Source organism: Caloenas nicobarica, chromosome 8 (assembly GCF_036013445.1).
Source record: "Caloenas nicobarica isolate bCalNic1 chromosome 8, bCalNic1.hap1, whole genome shotgun sequence".
Lineage (NCBI taxonomy): Eukaryota > Metazoa > Chordata > Aves > Columbiformes > Columbidae > Caloenas > Caloenas nicobarica.
Window position 1 is genome coordinate 16,623,141 of NC_088252.1, and position 21,384 is coordinate 16,644,524.

At 46.0% G+C, this 21,384-nt stretch overlaps 1 protein-coding gene across 2 annotated transcripts in view; it reads right to left on the bottom strand.

Moving 5' to 3' along the window:
* PLD1 (phospholipase D1) overlaps positions 1-21,384 on the bottom strand; it is a 64,701-nt gene that overhangs the window by 9,081 nt on the left and 34,236 nt on the right. Inside the window, exons 13-23 of one of the 2 annotated variants that reach the window (XM_065639775.1) lie at positions 18,681-18,791; positions 17,183-17,389; positions 16,306-16,522; positions 15,245-15,358; positions 12,991-13,119; positions 12,528-12,646; positions 12,264-12,377; positions 5,767-5,877; positions 4,959-5,047; positions 1,654-1,767; positions 670-719 (exon numbers count right to left, since the gene is read on the bottom strand). In XM_065639775.1, the coding sequence (XP_065495847.1) occupies positions 670-719; positions 1,654-1,767; positions 4,959-5,047; positions 5,767-5,877; positions 12,264-12,377; positions 12,528-12,646; positions 12,991-13,119; positions 15,245-15,358; positions 16,306-16,522; positions 17,183-17,389; positions 18,681-18,791 (1,375 nt within the window). The remainder of the gene's footprint in view (positions 1-669; positions 720-1,653; positions 1,768-4,958; positions 5,048-5,766; positions 5,878-12,263; positions 12,378-12,527; positions 12,647-12,990; positions 13,120-15,244; positions 15,359-16,305; positions 16,523-17,182; positions 17,390-18,680; positions 18,792-21,384) is intronic. The other variant, XM_065639777.1, reaches the window with a different exon arrangement.

The following is a 21,384-nucleotide window of genomic DNA, read 5'->3' on the forward strand; positions in this document are numbered from 1 at the left end:
ATCTTAAAATAACTGGACTACGCAACTGTTCTTCTGCAGACCCTGCAGAAAGGAGGCTGGAAGCAGGTGTTTTGTCCATGCACAGTATGGAAAATATGTCCTGATGTACTTGCAGTTCAGATTCACACAAAGACCCAGAACGAATGAGGCATTATGTACACCCCCAGTATTTGTGATATGTGGGTTTTCACGGTGCTCCGATTCCCAGCAGAGCAAATCCAAGCAGGGACCCTCACAGTGAGGAAACAGTCCAGGGTGGCATTCACGGGGGAGGCTGAGGGCTCATCGCTCCCAGAAGCGTGACCCGGCTCAGGACGTTTTCCAAACGACACGATCCTGAGCAGCTGCAACCGCGCTGGGCTCCTCCTCGGGGTCCTCCCCTCCTCCAGATCCTGGCTACATCCCATCCGAGTCTGACAACTGGCCACAGCTCGTGTGACCCGACAGACCTGGCCACGGGTGACGGCAGGGCAGGAGGTCGCTCACCAACCCTGCAAAACTGTGGCTCACATTTCTGGGAGATGCCCCAGTCCACATCTGAAGCCCTCAGCCACAGCAAACCCACGTTAATAAGAAGCTGGAGAATCTGATTTACATGTTACAGCCGTATCCATCAAACAGCAGCATCCCAAGACTAAACAACATAAAGGAGAGGAATAAAACTCTTACCCTCTGCCTTCAGTTGGCCCAGGATTGAGTTTTCTCCTCGGCACATGGTCCTGGAAAGAAGGTAGGCAGCTGTCAGCACCACCACAACTCGAGGCAATGGCATACGCTGAGGCAAAACCAGGCGAGGTAAATCACAAACACAGATGCCTCTTAAATACCCCATGAAAGCAGAAGAAACATGGTGCTTCCAGAACACGCATTTTTCCCGAATGACTGTCGACATATCAAGAACTGCTCGTTTCCTAAAGGAGTTCCTACCAGTCCATGTAGGAGCTGGGGAGCATTTTTGCCTTCTAGGGCACACCGCAGTGATGACAAACACGTTATAAACAGGGCTGCTACTGTCTGTGCTACAGGTCTGAATGTGAAGTGACAAGAAAGCAAATCAACACAAGCAGAACACCAGGTCAGGGAGCTTTTGCAAGTATGGCTGGGCTGGAAAAGCCACACCTGGCATCTTATTTAAAGAGAAGACAACCACCCACGGGCCAATTTCTAAAGACCTGTGTTCCACTTGCGGAAGAAAGCTCAAGCAGAAGGGCCTGGTTAGGGAGACGTGCTGCTTCCCTTCTGCTTGCATCTCCTGCCCTGCTTGTCCTTACAGAGGTGTGGTGAGACCCCTGCAGACAAGGCAGATTTCACTCCAGAGGCAGCAGTGCTCTCCGCAGACTGACTGTGCCCTGGCCATACCATAACACAGCAGTTTTCCAGTAAAGCCATCTCACCTTGGGCCATTTTACTTTCCTTTATACCCCGTTCCCAGTGCAGGGCCCCCCAGCACCGCTGCGGTGTTGCACATGCCCCGCAAGACACGCGCCCCGGCGCAGAACAGCAGCACTGGGGAAGATGCCATTGCCTTTGCGGGGCTGACGCACAGAGCCAGGCGAAGAATCAGCTGAAAAGGCTGATTTGGAGACAAAGCCCAGCTCCTCCACCCGACAGAGCATGGTGACGGGGGGTCTCTGCCAGCCCTGCCCGCAGTACCTGTAGTTGAAGTGCATGATGGCCTGCAGCGCGTTCCCCCCACCGGTCGAGATGTCTCCTTCAAACCCAGGCAGCAGCGGGATCACCACGTAGACTCGGAAACGTTTGTTTTCCCTGAAATGATAGTTTGGGGGAATATTAGGCTGCAAATGTTACAATCTCGTACAAGGTGAGTCCCTTTGGTTTTGCTTTCCCTGTGCTGAATGACTTGGTTATCATCCAAGACTGCTACACAAATTTTAAGGGAGCGAAAGTGTGAAGTGTATTTCTAGTTCCAGGTCTTCATCACCTGTCATCAGTACTTAAGTGAGTTCTCAGACCTTTAGGGGAGAAGGAATAATTTACTCTCAGCAGACAACAAAACCTAAAGGAAAAGAAACACGTTTTCACTGAAGTTCAAGGGCAGGCTAATTATTTTGCAGATTGTGTCTGCCACTATAAAAGTTTGTTTGAGCACCTCAACAGCCCAGTCACACGGATACTGGTGCAGACTGGTGCGCACCACCACCCAGTAGTCCACAGCAAAGATTACAGGGCTATCACAGGCAGAAAACCAAAATCTAACCTGATATTCCCACTGCATCCTGGATTTTAGAAGTCAGAAACATCATAAAAAGTGGAAAAGGCTCTGGGCACAAGCAAAACATTGATTGTTCAGGAAGGCGAGTATTTGATCAATGCATCACAACCTACGAACACTCCATTCCACTGGAGATCCACAAACTAAACTGTAACCAAACCGTGATCTTATCCAGGATTACCCAAGCTACGATTGCAGCACTGCCTGGGGCTTTTCTTAAAGCCCACTTTGGGGTTTTCTTTGTGGACAAATGCCAGATGGATCTGCTCTGCCAGCACTTTCCAGGCACCCATGGGTGCTGGCAAGCCCCTGGCCTGTGCCCAGAGGGGGAGGAAGAAGAGGAGGAAGAGGATGATGATGTTCCACTGAAAGATGCTGCCACTAGATGGCGAACACACTTTAATCAGGACAAAACCATCTCAGGAGCAGCCTGAAAATGAGCCAGCCTGCAGTTTTTCTTAAAAACATTCCTTCCTTGAGCAAGTTGTGCCTGTGCATTTAAGGGCACAGGAATCGTGAAGAATTGGGGTCTCATCTCAGCTGGGAGGGAGACACTGAGGACCTGGGTTGCTTTAATTTCAACCAGCACCTCCTTATAGCTGTGCTATGCACCGTAAGCTGGCTTTAGTCTGACAGCAGACCTCAACAACAGCTAATGAGGTCCTACCCGTACACAAAGAGTGACTTTGAAGTTAAGCATGTTTGTTTCATGAAAAGGATCTACCAACAAAAGCATTCCCCAAAAGGCGGCTTGTTTGTCTAAGCCCAGTGTTTATTAAATTAGTCCAAGAGCCACCCATGAAAAAGAGAGGAAACCAAGAAAAGAAGGTTATTATTTAAATCAGTAGAAAATATTTAGTCTAGAAGAGTGAGAGGTGTACAACCTTAACTAGAAGAACTTACTTTATAATTAAGCATTTGTGTGTCACCTACAGTCTTTTCCAGGGACAGTTTGGAACATGAGCATTTGATACAAACCCTTTAGGTCTGAATTTACCTTTGACCCTAGGCAATGCCAAGCACTCTAGAGTGTGCAGGACTGGAGTCTTATATTCAGTTAGGAATCACTGACATTAAGCTGGCACAATATTGGCATAAAATTAGAGTAATACAGAAGTGAGCATCACATCTGAAAATGGGTCACTGAAGAATGTGTGTGACTCCCTTTTGTGCTAGACTTTTTGATGTCTGGACAGAATGACACCTGTTACACACACTTTATATAACAGGAAAATCTTAACAGATTACCTGGAGAATTTGCTGCTACCTTGGTAGCGTTGCTGAAAGCAGGCAAACCAATGCAAAGGGCCCATGGCGATCAGTTCCCAAAGGCAGGAACGGCAATCCACAGCAGCTTTCCAAGGGGACACCCCACAGGGACACCGTGCCTGGCTGCCTGTGAGCCTCAGGGTTGCAGTGCCAACATCGGTGATGCCATTCCCAGCTGTTTGCCTGCACCTCAGCCATATCACAGGACTCATGTCATATTAATAATAATTAGTAATATAATACTATGCTTCTTTTTCTGCGTTTCCCACCTTTGCACAGCACTGGCACGGCTTCTCATTTACCCCGGGTGAGAAAATCCACCCCAGCCTTTCATCCTTAGGTAATTTCAATTATTTGGGCAATACAGCTCACAGGGTACCAGCAACTCCACCCTGTTACTCTGCCCTGTTGTCAATGGCAGAGCAGATAACACCCGTGCTCTCCTGCTGTGAATAGTGCTCCTCTTCCCAAACCACCTCCCAACACAGCCTGTCTCATGGCAGCTCCATACTGCCCATGTCCCTGTGTCTGTCTGTCTTGGCTTGGTTGCCTTTACCCAAGTGGGTATTTCCAAGCTCAGGTGCCAAAGAGAAATTTCTGTGACTCCGGAGAGTTCCTCTGGGAAAGCAGTCCCTGGATAGCTCTGGACAACTACAATATGGAAAAATAATCATTGCAAGGAATGTGTCCGTGCATGGCGAAAAAGTGGATGAGAGAAGAAAGGAAGATGTTTGGAAAGTTTTCTGTATATCAGCCCAGCAAGACCAGGATATATTTTTAGACTATGTCATCTATGTATCTTAAAGACCGACTCTAGGAGAGCAATCTCAAGGTTGTCCAGGATCAAAGCAAAGACAGGCCACTACCTGTGGTATTAAATTTAGCACGGGATTATGTATGTTGAAATAAAAGGAGTGTCTAAAACGTGGTTGGATTTGTTCCATCTGGGAACAAATGACTGTTCCCTTGCAATGGCTGGAGGTTGTAAATACCCTCTAGCTCTTACCAGAAAAAGTTGTTCAAACAATAGCTGAACCCTGCAGTCCAATCCTCAAACGTGTTTCTTTCCCTTGTTTGAAGCCAATCCTCTCTACAGGTAAAATTAAATGAGCCACAAATCCCTGTTCAACCTTCTTAGCCATTCACCTGCCTTACCACATTGCTCGAGACTGGTTAGCTATGGAGCAAAGGTGTCACTGAACTGGAGTATAAAGGACTTGCTTTTAAACAAGTTCCCTAGTTAAAAATACATTTGCATCAGGGTAAGTCCAGAAAATCACTTTCTGGCTGCAAAGAAACCACCAAAGAATCTCACTGCTGCAAACACAAGCAGATGTTTGACCACATCGCTTCTGCATTGGAAAAGCTACAGTACATGTCCATTAAGATATTATTTTACACCACACTGTATAAATGTCCCTGGAAGACTTTCGTTGCCTTGTTAAGAGTAGGTTACCTGTGAGCTTTAAGAATCCTCTGAGCAATTGCATCGCCGATCTTGTTCCAGACAACTTTGTCATCAGCACAGCTAATAAAAAACTGGTTCTGCAGGAAAAGCAAGCAAAGCTACTGTCAGACACTGCCAACAATGAACAAGAAAAAAATTTGCATGCTTTATTTCAGACCAAGGGCAACTAAAGATAGCTGGGTTATGTGTGCCATTTGAGCAGATGCTCTTTATTATTATTATAAAATCATGTGTGTGCCTGTGTTCACTCAGGGAATGAATTAGTCCTTATTAATCACACTCCTTCGAAAGTTCACATAGAGAACATCCCAACAAGAGGCTAAAAAAATAAAGAGAGGAGAACAAGCGTCTCTGTTCAGCCAGTGCTGAGGGTCACTGTGACACAGGAGATTTCTGCAGCTCGAGGCTGTAGGGATGCAAGACCAGCCCTATGTGTGGGAGATTTGGGCAACCACAGGGGACACTGACAAGCCATGGAGGGGACAGGAGGACTATTGCACAGGCCCTGGGAGTTGCTGGCAATTTTGGAAAGATGCTCACGGAGGAGGGATCTACCTTTTTCACCCTGTGGTCAGACAGCTGTTAGGGTATAAATGCATCAGCCTGGTCCAAAGATGGCTGAAGTAAATGGAAACAGCCCCAAAAATTCAGAGCAGATGCTGTATTAATATCCACGTGTATCTAAATTCACAAAAAAATTTAAGGCCAAACCTCAAGAAGTAGAATTACCCTCTCGATGGCTGCAAGCCCAGCCCAGAGCACCCCAACCCTTCTGCCTTCCCTCATTGCCACTCACTTCTATGTATATGTAGTGCTTGCTGTTTTTTATCACGCTGACGTAGGCATTGTGGATGGACTCCTCGTGGTATTTAATGCCGGCCGACCAGTCAGCAGCAGAACGGATCACCTAGAAAGCAAAAGATTAACATCTTCAGCTCTGTCCCATCCAGGACACTACAGCATCGCAACTGAATTATTTAAGAGGCGATGCTCTTCCCTGTACTGTTTGCCTGTCAGGATTTCAGTAAGTAAGGTCATTTGTGCATAATTTATCATTTATACTGCATTTGTAATAAGGAGAAGGGATGCTCAAAAATAGTATTAACGCTTAATAATTTTTTGATTTAAAACATAACTGCCCTCTCCCACCTGAGCAGCTCTAGGCGCAACAGAAGCAGCACAGAAGTCTCCTTCTTGCTTAAGGTCTTATAATAAACTGCATTTCAAATAACATAGACTTCCAAGCATTACAGGTGCACATCCAATCAGCAGTCTCCTCCCCAGCACTTTTTAAAGTTGGTCTCCAGCTGAGGCAATGAGTTTTTCCTTGCAAACAGGCAGTACGTAATTATACAGTCAGTTGGAAAAGACAGACCATGTCCATGTCTTTGTCCTGAGCACTTGAGGTCATTTATTTCTTCTGCCAAATTATTGCACGAGCCATCTGATTTGTGATGATATGACTTAAAATTCATAGCAGTTCAGATGCCCACACTTATTTATTAATTTTTACTGGAAAACCACTTCCAAAGTAGATACCACGAGATCCCCAGGGCATGTTCTCCCTCTGCCTCCTGCAGTTTCTGTGCAAAAGAGCCAAACCGATATGAGAAACAATCTTTGTTCGTGCTCCCAGCCACGCTGAGCAATGCCTGCGGCAGGCAGCTGCCTGTCCCTGATGGCCAGAGATGCTGCAGCATCTCCCGCTCCTGAGCTTTGAGTCAAGAAGCAACCACGTTATGCCCTGCGTGACATTTTCTTAGATGGAAATGTAGTTTTTAATTAAGTGTTTGGCAGAGTACGTGCTCAAGGGAAATAATTACTCATGAGTAGCTTCTGTCTTTAAACATTGTCAAGACAAAATCATGGAAATAATAGTCTTAAAACATCTCAACACAGCCATTATAGAAGCATTCAGGGCCAGTCACACACAGGACAAGATCCAAATGCTGAGGATCTGTGAAATGTGTGTGTGTCAGTACGTGCAAAATCCTGATCTCTTTCGGGGCTCAGCAACATTTTCCCCTGTAAGTCTCTCCCACGGATTTCTTTCAGTTCTCCGTGTCCAGATTCTGCTTTGTTCCATGTTGCTCTCCTTGTCCCCCTGACATCTCTGATACTCTCACTGTGGGCTCTGCTGTCACCTTGTCACGATCAAAGCAGGCTGCTGGCCATGGGATGGTTGATGACCTTGGAGTGCTTAATTAATTACCTGAACAGCTAAAGCAGTATATCAGTAGATAAGGATTCGGTCCTTTGGCCCAGGCACTGCATGCCATAACCAAACCAATCCTCTGCTCTCCAGAGCACCTCTGGAGGTAGCACTGAGGGTATTATTACAGTAAATAGCACATGAGTCCTGAACTAATTCCTTCCCTTGGAGAGAAGGAGCCCTCTCCCACAGGTCACCAAAAAAAGAGATCCTGCAACTCTCCCATCCGGCTGTTCGCTTGGGAACACCCTGCAGCCTTCTGAACTGGATGCTGAGGTCACAGATGCTTGGGTGAAGGAGCCAGCCTGCATGCAAGGGCCATCACAGCCTCTGCTGGTACCAAAGAGCTGCCCTTCGCTTGCATAAACCTCTGCAAGGTGATGCTGCTCCTGCCCACGGGGCTTTATCACGCATTTGGTTTGCAAAGCCAACGCTAAGCGTTCCCACACACCCCAGGCTGGGCACTGCTAGACCCCGTCGAGCACCATGGCGGACGGAGCTCGTGAACAAAATTCCACCATTTGTATTAATAAGGACAGAAAAAACAGCTTTTCTGGGTAGAAAGCAGGATAATTCTTCCACATGCTCAGCTCAGGCTGCAGCCTGGGCAGGAGCTCGCAGTCCCTGCACCTTTCCCAGCACAGCTGGTCCTGAGCAGCCCCTTCCCTGCCTCTGTCCTGCTGCGCTGAGAACCTGGGGACACAAAGCATGTCCCTGTGGGCTGGGGACTGCCAGCAAAGGCACTCTGGAATTACGCTTCAGAAAGCTGCAGACTGTAGCTTCCTAGTGTAAAAAGTACTGATACCTAAACCTTTTTTTTTTTTTTCTCCCGCTAGTGAACTTTGTCCACGCTTCAAAGAGATACTTTTCTTTTTATGATAAGCTGCTGATCCCTGAGCAAAGTAACATCCACACCCTCATTTATAGCAGCAATAGCTGAAATACGGGGAATGAGGAATAAAATTCCTTTTCTGAATTAAGAGCTTGATAACACCAAAGCCCCTCGCTTTGAAAGACAACTTTACTGCTGGGAGACAAGTCTATTCCAAACCAGGGATGCCACCAGATGCAACAGAACTATCACTCAGGACCATCCCTTTCCAGCACCATCACATCATCCACCTGCCCTTCCCTGCCCTCCTCTTCCCCGCTCCACACATCAGCTCCCAGCTCTCTCCACACACCAGCTGCTGCTGTTACGGGGCCATCGTCCCTCTGCCCTCACCCCAGAACAATGTGTCATGGCTCATCACCACCCAAAACGCTTACGTCAGGTCCAACCTCAAATCCACGTGCGGGGAGAAGAAGAGGTGTCGGAACACGCTGGCTCGGGCAGCAGAGCAGCCAGCTTGGACCTCCTCAAAATCAGGTTATTTTTAACCTGCATCACTTCGGAGGCCAGAACTGATCATGGAGCAGCTCCACAGGCACAGTGAGAGGTGAGGACATGGCAGGACAAGGCCACCAGCATTGGTGGCTCTGCAGGCACCCATGGCGCGTCACATGGATGCAGCACACACCCCAAGGAACGAAGTTGTGGCTGTGGCACTCACAAATACACACCTTGAATCACAGAATGGCCCGAGTTGGAAGGGACCCACAAGGATCACCGAGTCCAGCTCCTGTCCCTGCACAGGACAATCCCAAAATTCACACCGTGTGTCTGAAGTCAAAGTTTCCTACACAGGCCTTCCCTTTGCACTGATGTTTCATCTCACATATCTGGCCATCTTGCCTTTTCTGTCAAGGTATTTAAAGTGAGCTGGTTCGAGTCCAACCTATTTTCCTGGAGAGAAAAGGCCACACACTGCCCAGCACAGCCCCTACCAGCCAGGGGGTCTCCGTGCTCCCTCTTCTCCCTCAAGCCTCTCAATGCCAGGGCTCAGTGCTGTGCTGGGCTTGTCATGCCTTTAACTTCTTTAACTGATACAACAGTAATAAAGTTGATGCTTGCTCTGGGCTAGTGCACAAATCCTGAACAACGCAAGCTCTCATGCAAACTTCAAAGCAGTAAGGGCATTAGCCATTGCCAGAGCATTAAATTTTCATTGTATTTATATCAGGAACTGGATGTTGCCTCACCACATCACATCTTTTGCAGCACTGGCTTTGGCTGATAACTGCAAACCCTGGAATGGAAATAGAGAGATGGAAAAAAAAAAACCCCTCGCAGTGCCTTTGGCAGATAGATATGTGACTCTTGCAAAAACTGATATGCAATCACATTGCTCTTGTGAGTAAAGCCCAGAAGTTCACACAAAAGAGGATGAGAGACCACGTTCGACTAACCCGTGGAGCTGACAGACTCCTTTCCTCCTTCCCAGCCAGTACCGCCACATCGTTTTCCGTGCACGCTGCATCCATCCTCCCTGCCCAGGGCAAAGTCCCCATCAGTGCCCCTCCTGCCATCCCCACCTTCCCAAAAACACTTTCCTGCTCCTCTCCTCTGACAAAGCAGAGCAAAACCAGATGGTACAACGAGGTTAAAATCTGTTGCTGACAGGTCGGGGCTTGGGCTTGCAGCAACGCTGCAATCCCCACAGATCCTTTGTGTTTTCCCTTCCTCTGATCTGCCCACAATTGAAGGCAGATTTGCAAACAAGCTCACATACAAGCAAACTGGCAGCCAGACTTTCATCAATCATCCCACAGCCAGGGACAGTCACTGGATGCTGGATTTTACCTCGGGACAGTAACTTCTGTCTGTAAAGTCACTACACAGCCCCAAAATGGGAATAACATGGGTTTGGCTGGTGGCCAAGAAAAACAATAATACTGCTCTAGTTTTTCTGGACAAAAAATTTGGCAAAAGATTTTAGGGTAATTTAGGTATTAGGTATTTTAGGGTAATTTTTATTTCTGCACTGGGCTGTACCACTGAAAGGAGACGTGAGCACCTGCAACCCTCTGGTGCAAAATTAATATACTGGACAGGCAAGAGGTTGATATTCTTGTGGCTGCAGAAAAGGAAGAGCCATGCAGGGACACCCCAATGCACAGCCCAGGAGTCCCAGAAAAAGGCAACTGGGAGCAGGGAGGGTGTCAGAACCAGGCTGCAGGTGTCCTCCCTTCTCTCCATGTCCTGCAGCAGCCAAATCTGAAACCTTTATCAGGAGGAGAGCCGAGGCACCCCCTGACCCACAGCGGGGACTTCAGGGATGCTCAGGGCACTTGTGTCGTCCAGTGATCGATGGATACCAGGCCAATAGGAGCATTACGAAGGAGACAGCCAAAAGTATGGTATGTGCATGCAAAACCGTGCCTGGGAGATCAAGCAGCCTGGGGACAAGGGACCTGAACACAGGCAGGGTGCAGCAGCCTGGGCAGAGGAGCCGCCGTCACCACTTCCACCATGCTCAGTGCTGCAAATGCTCTTACCCTGCAGCCTTCCCTCACACCAGCAGGGCTGGTACATTGCAGAGCAATGTGTTTTCAGCATAATATTGTATCATTTTAATTATCTGGCTCTATGCAGGGCTGGGCTACCCTGACAGGTCTCTAAAAGCTGCAATTTGACATAAATTAGATATGAAGAAGGTAGTTTCAAATGAATAATTGACAAGACAAACCTGCTCTCTTTTAACCTGCTCTCTTTTTGCTGTTTAAGGCACCGCTGAGGACAGCCACTCATTTCCTGGAAGTATCAGTTATTTGCAATGCCCCAACAATGTTGTGATGAAGCCTTTTTTCAAACAGCTCACCCATCACTCAGCATTGATGTATATGACATTTAGCAGTCATCGTCTGAACTTCATCCTCCTCTCCCACGGGCTGGTGCCCTGAGCCGGCAGCTGTGCAGTGTGGACTGAAGGAGAGTTGAACCTAGACTGTGCTCAGTTTAGTTTCTCCTTTGGGAGCTGCTTCCAGTTCTGTAATCAGTAGAGCTTAACTTTTTGCTACAGCAAAATCCATTATTTAAAAGCTGAGGCTTATCTTGTGGTTAGAGCACACTCTGGGGACACTTCCATGAGAACGAGTCTCCCAAAATGTTGGTGTCACAAACACAGCTGGGGTAGCATTTACAGCCACAGGGTAGCATGATGATGCCTGAAGCGAGACTATTTCTCAACAGCTAGGAGCATTGTTTTGGAGGCTGATGTAAAACACCCAAGATCCATGACACGATCCCTGTGCTGGCCATCCCTCACACCACACGGGGAGCAGCAGACAATGCCCTGGCAACCCACAAACTGAGAAAAATGCATCTTATTACACCAAGCTTCCCCAAGCATTGCTGTCATCTGGGTGGACCACTCCTGACAAAGAGCAAAGGCATGCCTTTTTCCTGGCTTTGGTCTAATTGTGCTTATTTCATACATCTTTCATCCACAGAGACACACAATTGTTTTGCTGCTTCAGCATAATTATTCTGACTTTGTATTCTTCAGTAAGTCCACATTTCTGCTGGGTAAAAGTAGCATTCAGTATATGCACTCAATATAGCTAATTGGGTATTTTAATAGAGGTATCTTGGCAATTTTGACTGTGAGGATGACTGCCACAAACAAGACTATGGGCTGACTGTGCAGAACTGCAGAAGACCCACAGGCCTGAGTGGCTGCATAATAAAATGCAGATGAAGTTCAACGCAAAAAGCAACAGGCCTGAGACTTCACTTAATGCTAGGCCCTAACTGAGTGCTGCCCATCTGAGCGAGGCGTCAGAAGCCTGGGAGATTGCTCCAAGACATGGGATAAATACTCAGTGGGCAACCTCAACTCATCAGGCCTTCCCCCAAACCATAAAAGTTAGGCTTTAGAAGAAGAGCAGCAGAAAACAAACCAGAAAAACTACACAGCTATACAAAGTCATGATGCTTCTACAACTTGAGTACTGCATACAGCTTGGTCCTCTTATCTCAAAGACAGATGTATAAATTAATGCATCTCTACTGAAAGAGTTGCATTATTTTATTATAATTGAGGATCTGACCACCTATGCTGTGAGCTAAATTTAAATAGGAGTTTTTCATTTCACATTTTCAAGTTCTGCAGAGGGTCTGTCAGGCATGGACACTTCCTGCTGGAAAAATCCAGAACACAATCTCTTAGGTACATGAGCAGGAGACAATCAACACCCACCTGGACTGTGGCATGAACAGCCTCGGGCACCTGATACTTCAACTCATTAGCCGTTTGCTGAGATTTTGGCAACAGGAACGGGTAGGACAGGGATCGGTATTTGGGCTTCATAATCTGGGAGAAGAAAAAAAAAAAGTCCTTTAAGAGACTGAAACATAGCAAAGTAACGTAAAAAATATAAAATGCATGCCTGGGGGAGGGCACCTGGATGAGGCAGGGGCTGTAGTTATTTTTGTGCCCCCAGCAGCGATGCCCGCACCCCACCTTGGTGAAGTTCCAGCGCTGGATGAAGTGTCGGGCGATATCCCGTGCTGCTTTGCCGTGCACCACGGAGGCAATGTCGTGCCAGGGCATCCTCGGGGTGGTGTATCTGTCGATGAAGTCTGCGGGACAGGAAAACACATTTGGACTTCAAAGGAAACAAATGCGGAAAAGTGCAGCGTCCCCCTCCTCAAATTGAAGTTTCTGGGACATGGCACCAAGGGCTGTGCAGATGAATTTAGATTTACCATGCAACTGCCAGCAGTCTAAGTCCATGGACTGTAACCGCATAATTGGCCCTAGAAGTTCTCAAAGGGAGTTTTGCTGCTTCTTCCTAACAGCCAAACCAAAATAGCCTCATTATCTCTGTCTCAAAAGCATGAAAAAAGAACACATTTTGAGACTGAAAAGGTGCAGAACAGGGTTTAGGGGAAAGGAATAACTTCCAGGGTGCAAAGGCACTTACCAGCAAACGGCTTGTCAAGTTGAACCCAGTCTTTAAAGACAAAGTTGCAATAGTCTTTCCCGTGCCAGAACCTGGTTTCCCCAAGCAGCTCACCAACACCTGTCTTCATGCTGCGGATGGATCCTTTATCTGTCACAGGCAAACGAGATCACAAAACCACAAAAAGTCACGGCTGTCCATTGCACGTTGTTGGTGAGAGACCCACTGCCATGGAAAAGCACTGGTGGGACCTGCCCGTCCCAGTTGCCTGAAGATGGTTTCTCCCCAGTCTCCCTGGTGCTTTAAAGCATGCATGTTAGTATTTTTTTCCATCCCTATTTTAATGTTTGTTATACAATCGGAACAGGTTATATATACGAGTCTGTTATGGAAACAAAAAAGTAGATGCTGAATTCTCTCTACATGGAACTAAAAAATTACCTTATCATCATTTGCCTTTCCACTGTCCTATTACACCACTCCCAGCTGTGACTAATCTTAGTGGATATACATACAGGTATTTCACATGTATCATCCACTTAATATATTTTACAATACTAATGAAATAATTCCAACTTCTCTGCTAGAGGGTTTATGATTTTGACTCTATAGCAGGGGGTATCTCCTCCAACAGAAGCTAGTCCTTATTAACTAGAATGAGATGATTAAAAATTTCATGTTCTCTCATTAAGTATTAGAGGTTTTGTTTGGTTTATTTTGTTTTTCCAAATAATAACAATGTCATCTTTTGATACCATTTTACATGTTGAACAAAGGGACCCCAAATTCCAAATTGATGGTGATTAAAAATGGCCTAAAATATTGTCGGAGATACTGAGGTTCTTAGGGACATGGTTTAGTGCCAGCGCTAGGTTAGTGGTTGGAACTGATGATCTTGAGGGTCTCTTCCAACCAAAATGGTTCTATGATTCCCTCCTAACAGGATCTCTTTTCTAGAACACATCTTTTGGGTGCAGAGTGAACTCTTTCTCCTCTCTCCTACGAAAAACAAAATTATTGGCCTAGACCATAAATATTTAACTAGCCTTATTTCCTGACCCTGAGAGCAGCCTTCATCTACTGTACCAAATATTAGTGCAGTAATTACACAGTAACATGCCAGCAGCAGAAGCCTTCTCCTAACCCAACCACATCACCAGGTAACCATAAAAACCATTTAGGACAAAAAACGAATCCCTTTCAGCCGCCAACAAAATACACACTGGCAGCGCAGCAAGACGGGTTAACACGAAGCATGCCCTGCCAGCACTGCTGCCACCCCGGCCAAGCCATGCCAGACACGCCATGCGGCAGGGATGCTCCACAGCTGCCTCGGGGAGCAGGAGCTTCTAGTGAGAGTCCAGGTGGAGCTGGGGAACTGCTGACTCAGCTCATTTGAATGGGAATGAGTGGGACACACCATGCTGCCAAAACATTTTTCATGTACCAAGCCTTCATGACTGACATTGACTCATGGATGAGCATGAGGTGACCACAGGTGAGACCACACTTCGTTTCCATGAAGCAAATGCATCTCTTCCTTGCTACCTGCCACTACTTGATAACCAATATTTTATAATTGGCAATTAATACCTTAGAGGAAGAAGCTGGCAAGAGGAGGATGTTGAAGAACTGCTCCTCACCCCATACCAGAGCTCAAAGGTACCTCGATGAGGTACCATACTGAGACAGGTCCTTTCAACCTCGGTCCAGAGGGTGAGAACAGCTCAGAGCTCATAACCACCCAACTCCTCTCTCAATTGAGTATGTTTTAATTGATTTTAACAAGGGGCAAAAGGTGGGGTCCCCCAAGTCTTCATCCAAACACGGGTTTCCTCTCTCTGTTTGCATTTCTCTTCCTGCACCAGGCTTGTTTTAAAATATCCAGTGCAGAAGTCCCCAATTCCAGTAACAAACCCCTTTTCTTTACAAGAAAAGAACTGCTGAAATAATTGTATACCAGAATCAGAGCTGTTTCCTCAACTGTTCCCTGCTATTTTTATGGCCCTTTTTTTTTTTTTTGGGTGGGGAGGGTTAGTTTGTCGCATTGGGCTTTTTGGTTTGGTTTTACGTTATTATTTATGCTGCAATTTTTGTAGCTTCTGGAGAAGGCTTTTCCGCCAGTAGTCCTCAGAGGGGTGCTAAAGATGCTGGGAGAACAATAAGCAGCAAAGGCTGATCCTGGCACTCAACCTAACTCTCACCAGCGTTACAAAGCAAAAACATGGGCAGCTAAAGCCTGAAGGGATCTGCGCCTCTGCCTTCCTCCACTTACCCTCCCGAGGCTCAGCGAGCCCCTGTTTGGATTCAGTGTGGTGATGGAACATTTTCAGATGGGGCTTTAAGCTCTGGATTATATTCGGTTGACTTCTAGTGGGGTTACAGTAACCTGCAGAAAGTCAAGATGCTCTATTTATGGCAAACGCACATGTCCACTTCTGCTATACTGCTGCTGGATCCTGTCTGAAGACACCTTGTGTGACAGAAGCTCAAATAAGACATCAATTTGCTGAAACTACAAGTGACCAACAGACAAAGGACTAAATTCAAGACCTGGCTGGTTTTAAATCAAATATATTGAAATAGCAAAGCCATGGCTATGTCCTGAGGTGACTGCAAACAATGCTCCAGCAAGGCTTCCTCTGGCCTGAGGCTGGAGTAAGGTCTGCAGGGAGGGATGGAAACTCAGATAAGTGCCCAACCACAAGCAGTGTAGAGCTTCAGGAGCTGAGGACTTCAGGAACAGATTTCAGGAAGGACTCCACGCTGGAACAAATGTCACGCTGATCCTTGTAACTTTAGCTTTGAACCTGCTTTTAATGTGAGGACTTAAAAGCTGCATTCAGATATTCAACCGTTGAACAGTCTCACCTCTCTAGTAAGTGGGTAAACTGGGAATATTTCCATTTAAGTGAACCAATTTAAACCTAGGTAACACTAGCCTATAAGAGGGGATAATCACATTCAGAAACTGTTTCTCTCATTACAATAAGTACAAGTTGAAAAATTAAAGATCCAACTGTGCCTTGCAGAACAAAAATTTTCCAGCAGTATAAACACTAGATATCGTATACACTGTATCACATAATCTAATGGCTCATGACAATTCCTAATTAACTAAATACAAATCCACCTAAAGCTTTTCTTGTATATTTTGCAGTGACACAAATTTATTTATTGACTACACATAGTAATTCTTCTGATAGTTAAGAAATTCACCAACTTTTCTCCCTTACAAAGAACGCATTATGCTAAAAATTATGTCAATCTGTGTGTACACCCACCCACCTCCACACATGCTTTATATGTGTTTTTTAGTTGAAAAACATTACTTACTTGATTCACTGTCTATGCTGCTGACGCTGTCAGCATGGTGTATGCCATGTTTATGGAGATGCTTGTAAATACTGAAACTTGAAAACTTTTTGGGTTTGCCTATTCCTTTCATTTTTGATGTGTCTGGGGCATCATCGGCATTTCTCTGGAACAAGTGGCTTTCTGGGGATGGAGCTTGAGATTGCAGGGGGACATGTTCAGACGGCTCCGCTGCAGACTTAAAAGACACAAGACATTGCTGTAGGTGATTTAGACACATTCCCATTTAATTACAGATTATCATGCATATCAATGCTCAGAAACAACCACAAGCCAAATTTTGCTCCGTGACAAAGACACACTTCTGTGGAACCTACAAATGCTTTTGAGGGAGTCTGTACTAAGGAGGCACTTGACAGAAAACCCCATTAATGCTAGCAGTACCTTCTTCAATCCTATACATTTACTCTGGATTATTACTCCTCTTGAAATTCTCATAAATCTAGACCTCTTTGAATGTTTTAGAGATCTCCGGGTGCATACAGATCCAGGTTAACAGAAAGCTCAGCAAGAAGGCAGCTGCTGAGGGTCTGAGCATCCAGAAGTTTAGAGCACTCCATGAGTGCCTACTGTGCATTTCTAGCTAGGTTTTATTAAGAATGTCACTTCCAAATTCTGCTCCAGGGGAAGCCTAGCTGTCCATCTCCATGCCTTAGCAAGGGCTGGTCAGGACCTAGCCCTAAAGAGTCATTCAATGTGCAGATACCTCCTCCTTCCCATCACTATTCATCTTTAAACCTCCTAAACCCAACCCTACGCTCAGAAGCAGTTACATCCTCACTACAAACCTGACACACCGATGGTGAAGGTGGCCACGAGCTGAAGCAAGCTCCCTTACCGCCAGGTTGGTGGACGACACCGACTTCACCGCTGTCATTCGTTTCACGCTGCCCACGTCCGTCAGGCGATGCTCATCATCGTCCCACCTGCCATACGCCAGGTCGATGCCACCCACAAACGCCACGGACTGGTCGACGATGACGAGCTTCTCATGGTGGGCCCAGAGGTACACAGAGGAGGAGACATGGTCTGGGTGTCTCATCACCTGGGGGGAGAACCAGAACCCAAGGTCAGCCTCATGACCCAATTTACACCTCCAGAGAGCCGCTCACCTTTTTTTTTGGCTGCTCAGAATGACAGGGAAACACTGGAGTTTTTAAAAGATGCATCCACACAGACTGCTGGGATCGCCCAAGCTATGTGGCTCCCCTCAAGTCCGGTGTAATTCCCAAGCAGCAACAGTTACTGATGCTGGGATAGGTCGCACTTACAACAACAGTGTTCATAAGAGGACCATAGTCAAGGAAACTGTTTCAACAAATAAAATCACGCTTTCAGTAGAGCTATAATAGCTGAGCTTTCAAACACAGAGCCTGTTCTAAAAGAAAACAACATATTGGTGATCTGACTCACTTCTTCAGTTGTTGCCACTACATAAGTGAAATGAGAAGTTGGCTGTTTTTTTCCTCATTTAAAATCAGCAAGTCGCTTGGCATTTGTTTATGAGATTCTTTTTGACATGTGTTTATGGTAAAGTAATTTCTATATCTAAGCATAGAGTGTACGGTTTTATTTTTTATGTTAGGGTAGAGCCATTAGACCAGCTTCTCAGGGGAAAAGCTACAGAGTTACACCTGGCTGCTCCCAAAATCTGCTACACAAATAGCTTATATCTACCAGTAACACCTTCCAGTCTTGCTGTGAAGATGGCGGTGAATGGATGGTTCCCTTCACTGTGACAACTGATCAAGTGACAATAAATCTATTATTCTAGCAGTTTGTTAGCCACCCTTATGCATAACATATATCTTATTGCTCATTAAAATGTGTATGTCTCTAATTTCAAGACACTGGATCTAGCCTTATTGACTGGTTCATCTGCCACAACTCATTTTCTGCTCGATGGCAGAGCAGCAGTGTAACAGCACAGGACAGCACGATGCTGTTCATTTACGATGGGAACGTAAACATCCAGTGTTGAATCGTCATCTGTGTATGAACAGAAATGCTGAAATGAGACGACGTTCTCAAAAATGTAATTTTCCATTTGACATAACCCCGTTAACTTGTCACATGAAATATGTTTCCTGTGAATTAGATGAATAGCTGCTTTGGCAAGTCTAAATCAAGCAATTTTACGTTCAATTATAACCTAAAGAAATGAAGTTGCCAGATGCGGCCATCACTGTACGGGTAACGTCTTCTCAGGCTATTCCCACTGTAATGGTGAGAAACACTTCTTCCAGTTCATGCCCAAATACACTGAGGGTCAACACCAGCTATTGAGAGCAAATGAATGCAAATGTCCTTCATACAACTGCCCGGTGCACAATTACCTTAACGTTTGGATGGAGGCGCATGAGCGTCCGCTTGCTGTATTCACTGTTGATCCCTAGGGCAAGCTCCACTTCTTTGTACAGCATAACAAAAATTCTCACTCCTTGTTGCTGTCAGAAATGAGAAGAAACACACGGGATGCAGGTATTTTAACGGACACGGGCCATTTCTGTAGCAGGGAAAAGCTAAGAGGCAGCAAGCATGTTGTGCCTACAGACAGAGATGGAGGCTGAGGTTATTTTTTCCTAGTTATGCTCTTCCAGATGCAGCGTGTTGACCCCACAGCATGCCTCGGAAAGCTCTTCAGCCTCCAGAGAAGGGCTCAGTATCTGGATTCATGTGTAAAGAGCTGAGCTATGCCAAAGCCCATCAACAGGTCATTCTTACAGTCGCTCCTCTTAAACATCTTTTGAGGTAAAATTCTGAAAAGGTGATTCACTCCACATATAATAGTGTTGCATACATCCACTGAAGTTCAGTTTTATGCTGTTTCATGTTGCCCTGAGGTTTGCCTACAGCTACAAGCATCTGTAGGACAACAATACCAGTGTGGTCATATGGACATCCCTCTCCTAAAGGGGATGTAATCAATGCAACACCAGCAAACAAGTTTTCTGCTGGTAGAGCCAAATAAGCTCCTGGAATACAATGAGCAGAGCTCAAAGGATGGTGCTTTCCGTGACTAGATTGTCATCTGCAGGAGGGTTTCTAACTTGTTAAAGCACTTTCAAAACTACCAAGTACTTCCTAAACCTCAGCAGATGCTGGTCACACACTGGGACACCTTCAGTTGCCATAAATCAGCATGGTTTAAAATCTTGCAGTGGAGTCTGCCAGCTTAAACCTGGGACCTAAACTTTCCACAGCCTTTTAAGTTCCTATTCCCATGAAGCTGCTACTGAGAGCTTCGGCAGTCTCCAAATTGTGGAGGATATTCTGCTCCCCAGGGCATCCAGAGAAGCCCAGGGCAGCCCTGTACGTACATAAAGGACAGCCATACCCCAACACATAGACACCAGCTTGCCAACCGCTCTGCCAAACCAAGGAAACGCCACAAGTGAGAGAGCAAGTATTTCCAGGAACTAACCTTAAAACACTCCTCCCTCTTACAAGCTATTTATAGCCATAGGAAAATCCATGTCAATGTGACAAACAAAGCCAAATTCTTCCAGTGAGTTTGCCCTATGGCAGAGTTTCATTTGCCAGAACATAACACTACAAATCAACAACAGTCAGACACAAAAAACTCTTTCTGTTTGTTGGGGTTTTTTTGGTTGGTTGGTTGTTTTTTTCCTAGGCATGCAAAGGGGCAAGGACTGCAATTACAACTGGTTTGGAAGGGGAGGGAGCCAAAGACGACTTCAGGACGTCCACCTGGACTCCTGCCCTTCTACCACATCATGAGTTCAAGAGACTTCCCTGGCCGTGATTCCCTTCCTGACTCACTGCTCGTGTGGGACAAACCACCGTTCCCAGCCCTGCTGTTATCAGGGGTTGGGTGAAGAACTGAAGTTCAGCCACATTCACAAACACATCATGCTCAGCTTCTCTGCCTGGCTCACTTGGCTCCATGAAACTTGTTCTCTATAATCTGGATCCAGACATGTTATTGGAAAGCAGAGTACAGCCAACAACAAAATGAACTGTTTTCTGAGATGAAAATGCTCAAAGAAAAGAGAAACAGAGCTTGTAGTTGCAGTTGCTCATATCTCAACGTGCTGCGCAAGAAAGGAGAGTGTGCAACAGCACAGAGCTTTGTATGGGAATTCCGACCAGGAAGGCCAGGGAAAGCACCAAGTCAACTGCAGGTCTGAGCTTTTCTGTTCAGGAGGAACAGCAGAGAAGGAGAAATTAAAACAGATGGGGAAAGAAAGCCTTATCAAGTTTATACAAGCATTTGCTTACTGAACATGGGCATTTATGAACTCAGATAACATGGCAATGCAAACAAGAGTCGAAGTCTCTGAGTCATGTAAACAAGTTGAACACCACAGTCCAGCTGTGGGAAATGTGATGCCACTTGTGTCTACACTTTTTTTTTTCCTCCATGCTTTGCTGAAGCCCTTTCCACACTTCCCTTCTCCACAGCAATGCACCAGGACCCACAAGACCAGAGTTTCCACCTGAGAAGGGACAGGCAGGGAGGGGACACCTGATCCTCCTCCTCTTAGGGGCCACAAGAGCCATGAGATATAGAAAGGGGTGGGTAGGAACAAAGGAAACCGGGAGACATACACATAATAAGAAGCAGCTACCAAAAGATTTAAATATTTTCTAATCATATAAGTTATCCTTGGAAATAAAAATAATAATAAAAACAAAAAAGCCTTTCGGGCTTTGGCTTTTCTTATGCACCACTAAAATTCATTATTACCAATGGTAGCAGCTGTGAAAGAACAATGACAAGAAGAGCTTTGGGCAGCCTGGTCCAGGCAGGATGAGGGCAAGAGAGGCTCCACCAGGGATAACAGGGCTGGGGGACACCAGGATGATGTTTAATGTCAACAGGCACTTCTTCACTATAGCAAGGAATGATGGGCGAACAGCAAGAACATCGGTTCTTTGGTGTAGTTGTAGCAAGGACCTATACAACGTATGAAGTATGGAAAAGAAAACCAAATGAGAAGGCTATCGTGAGATAGCATGAACCTCTGGATGATACCAAGTGACTTTTTGCTAATGACATCCTTATTTTCTTGCCAG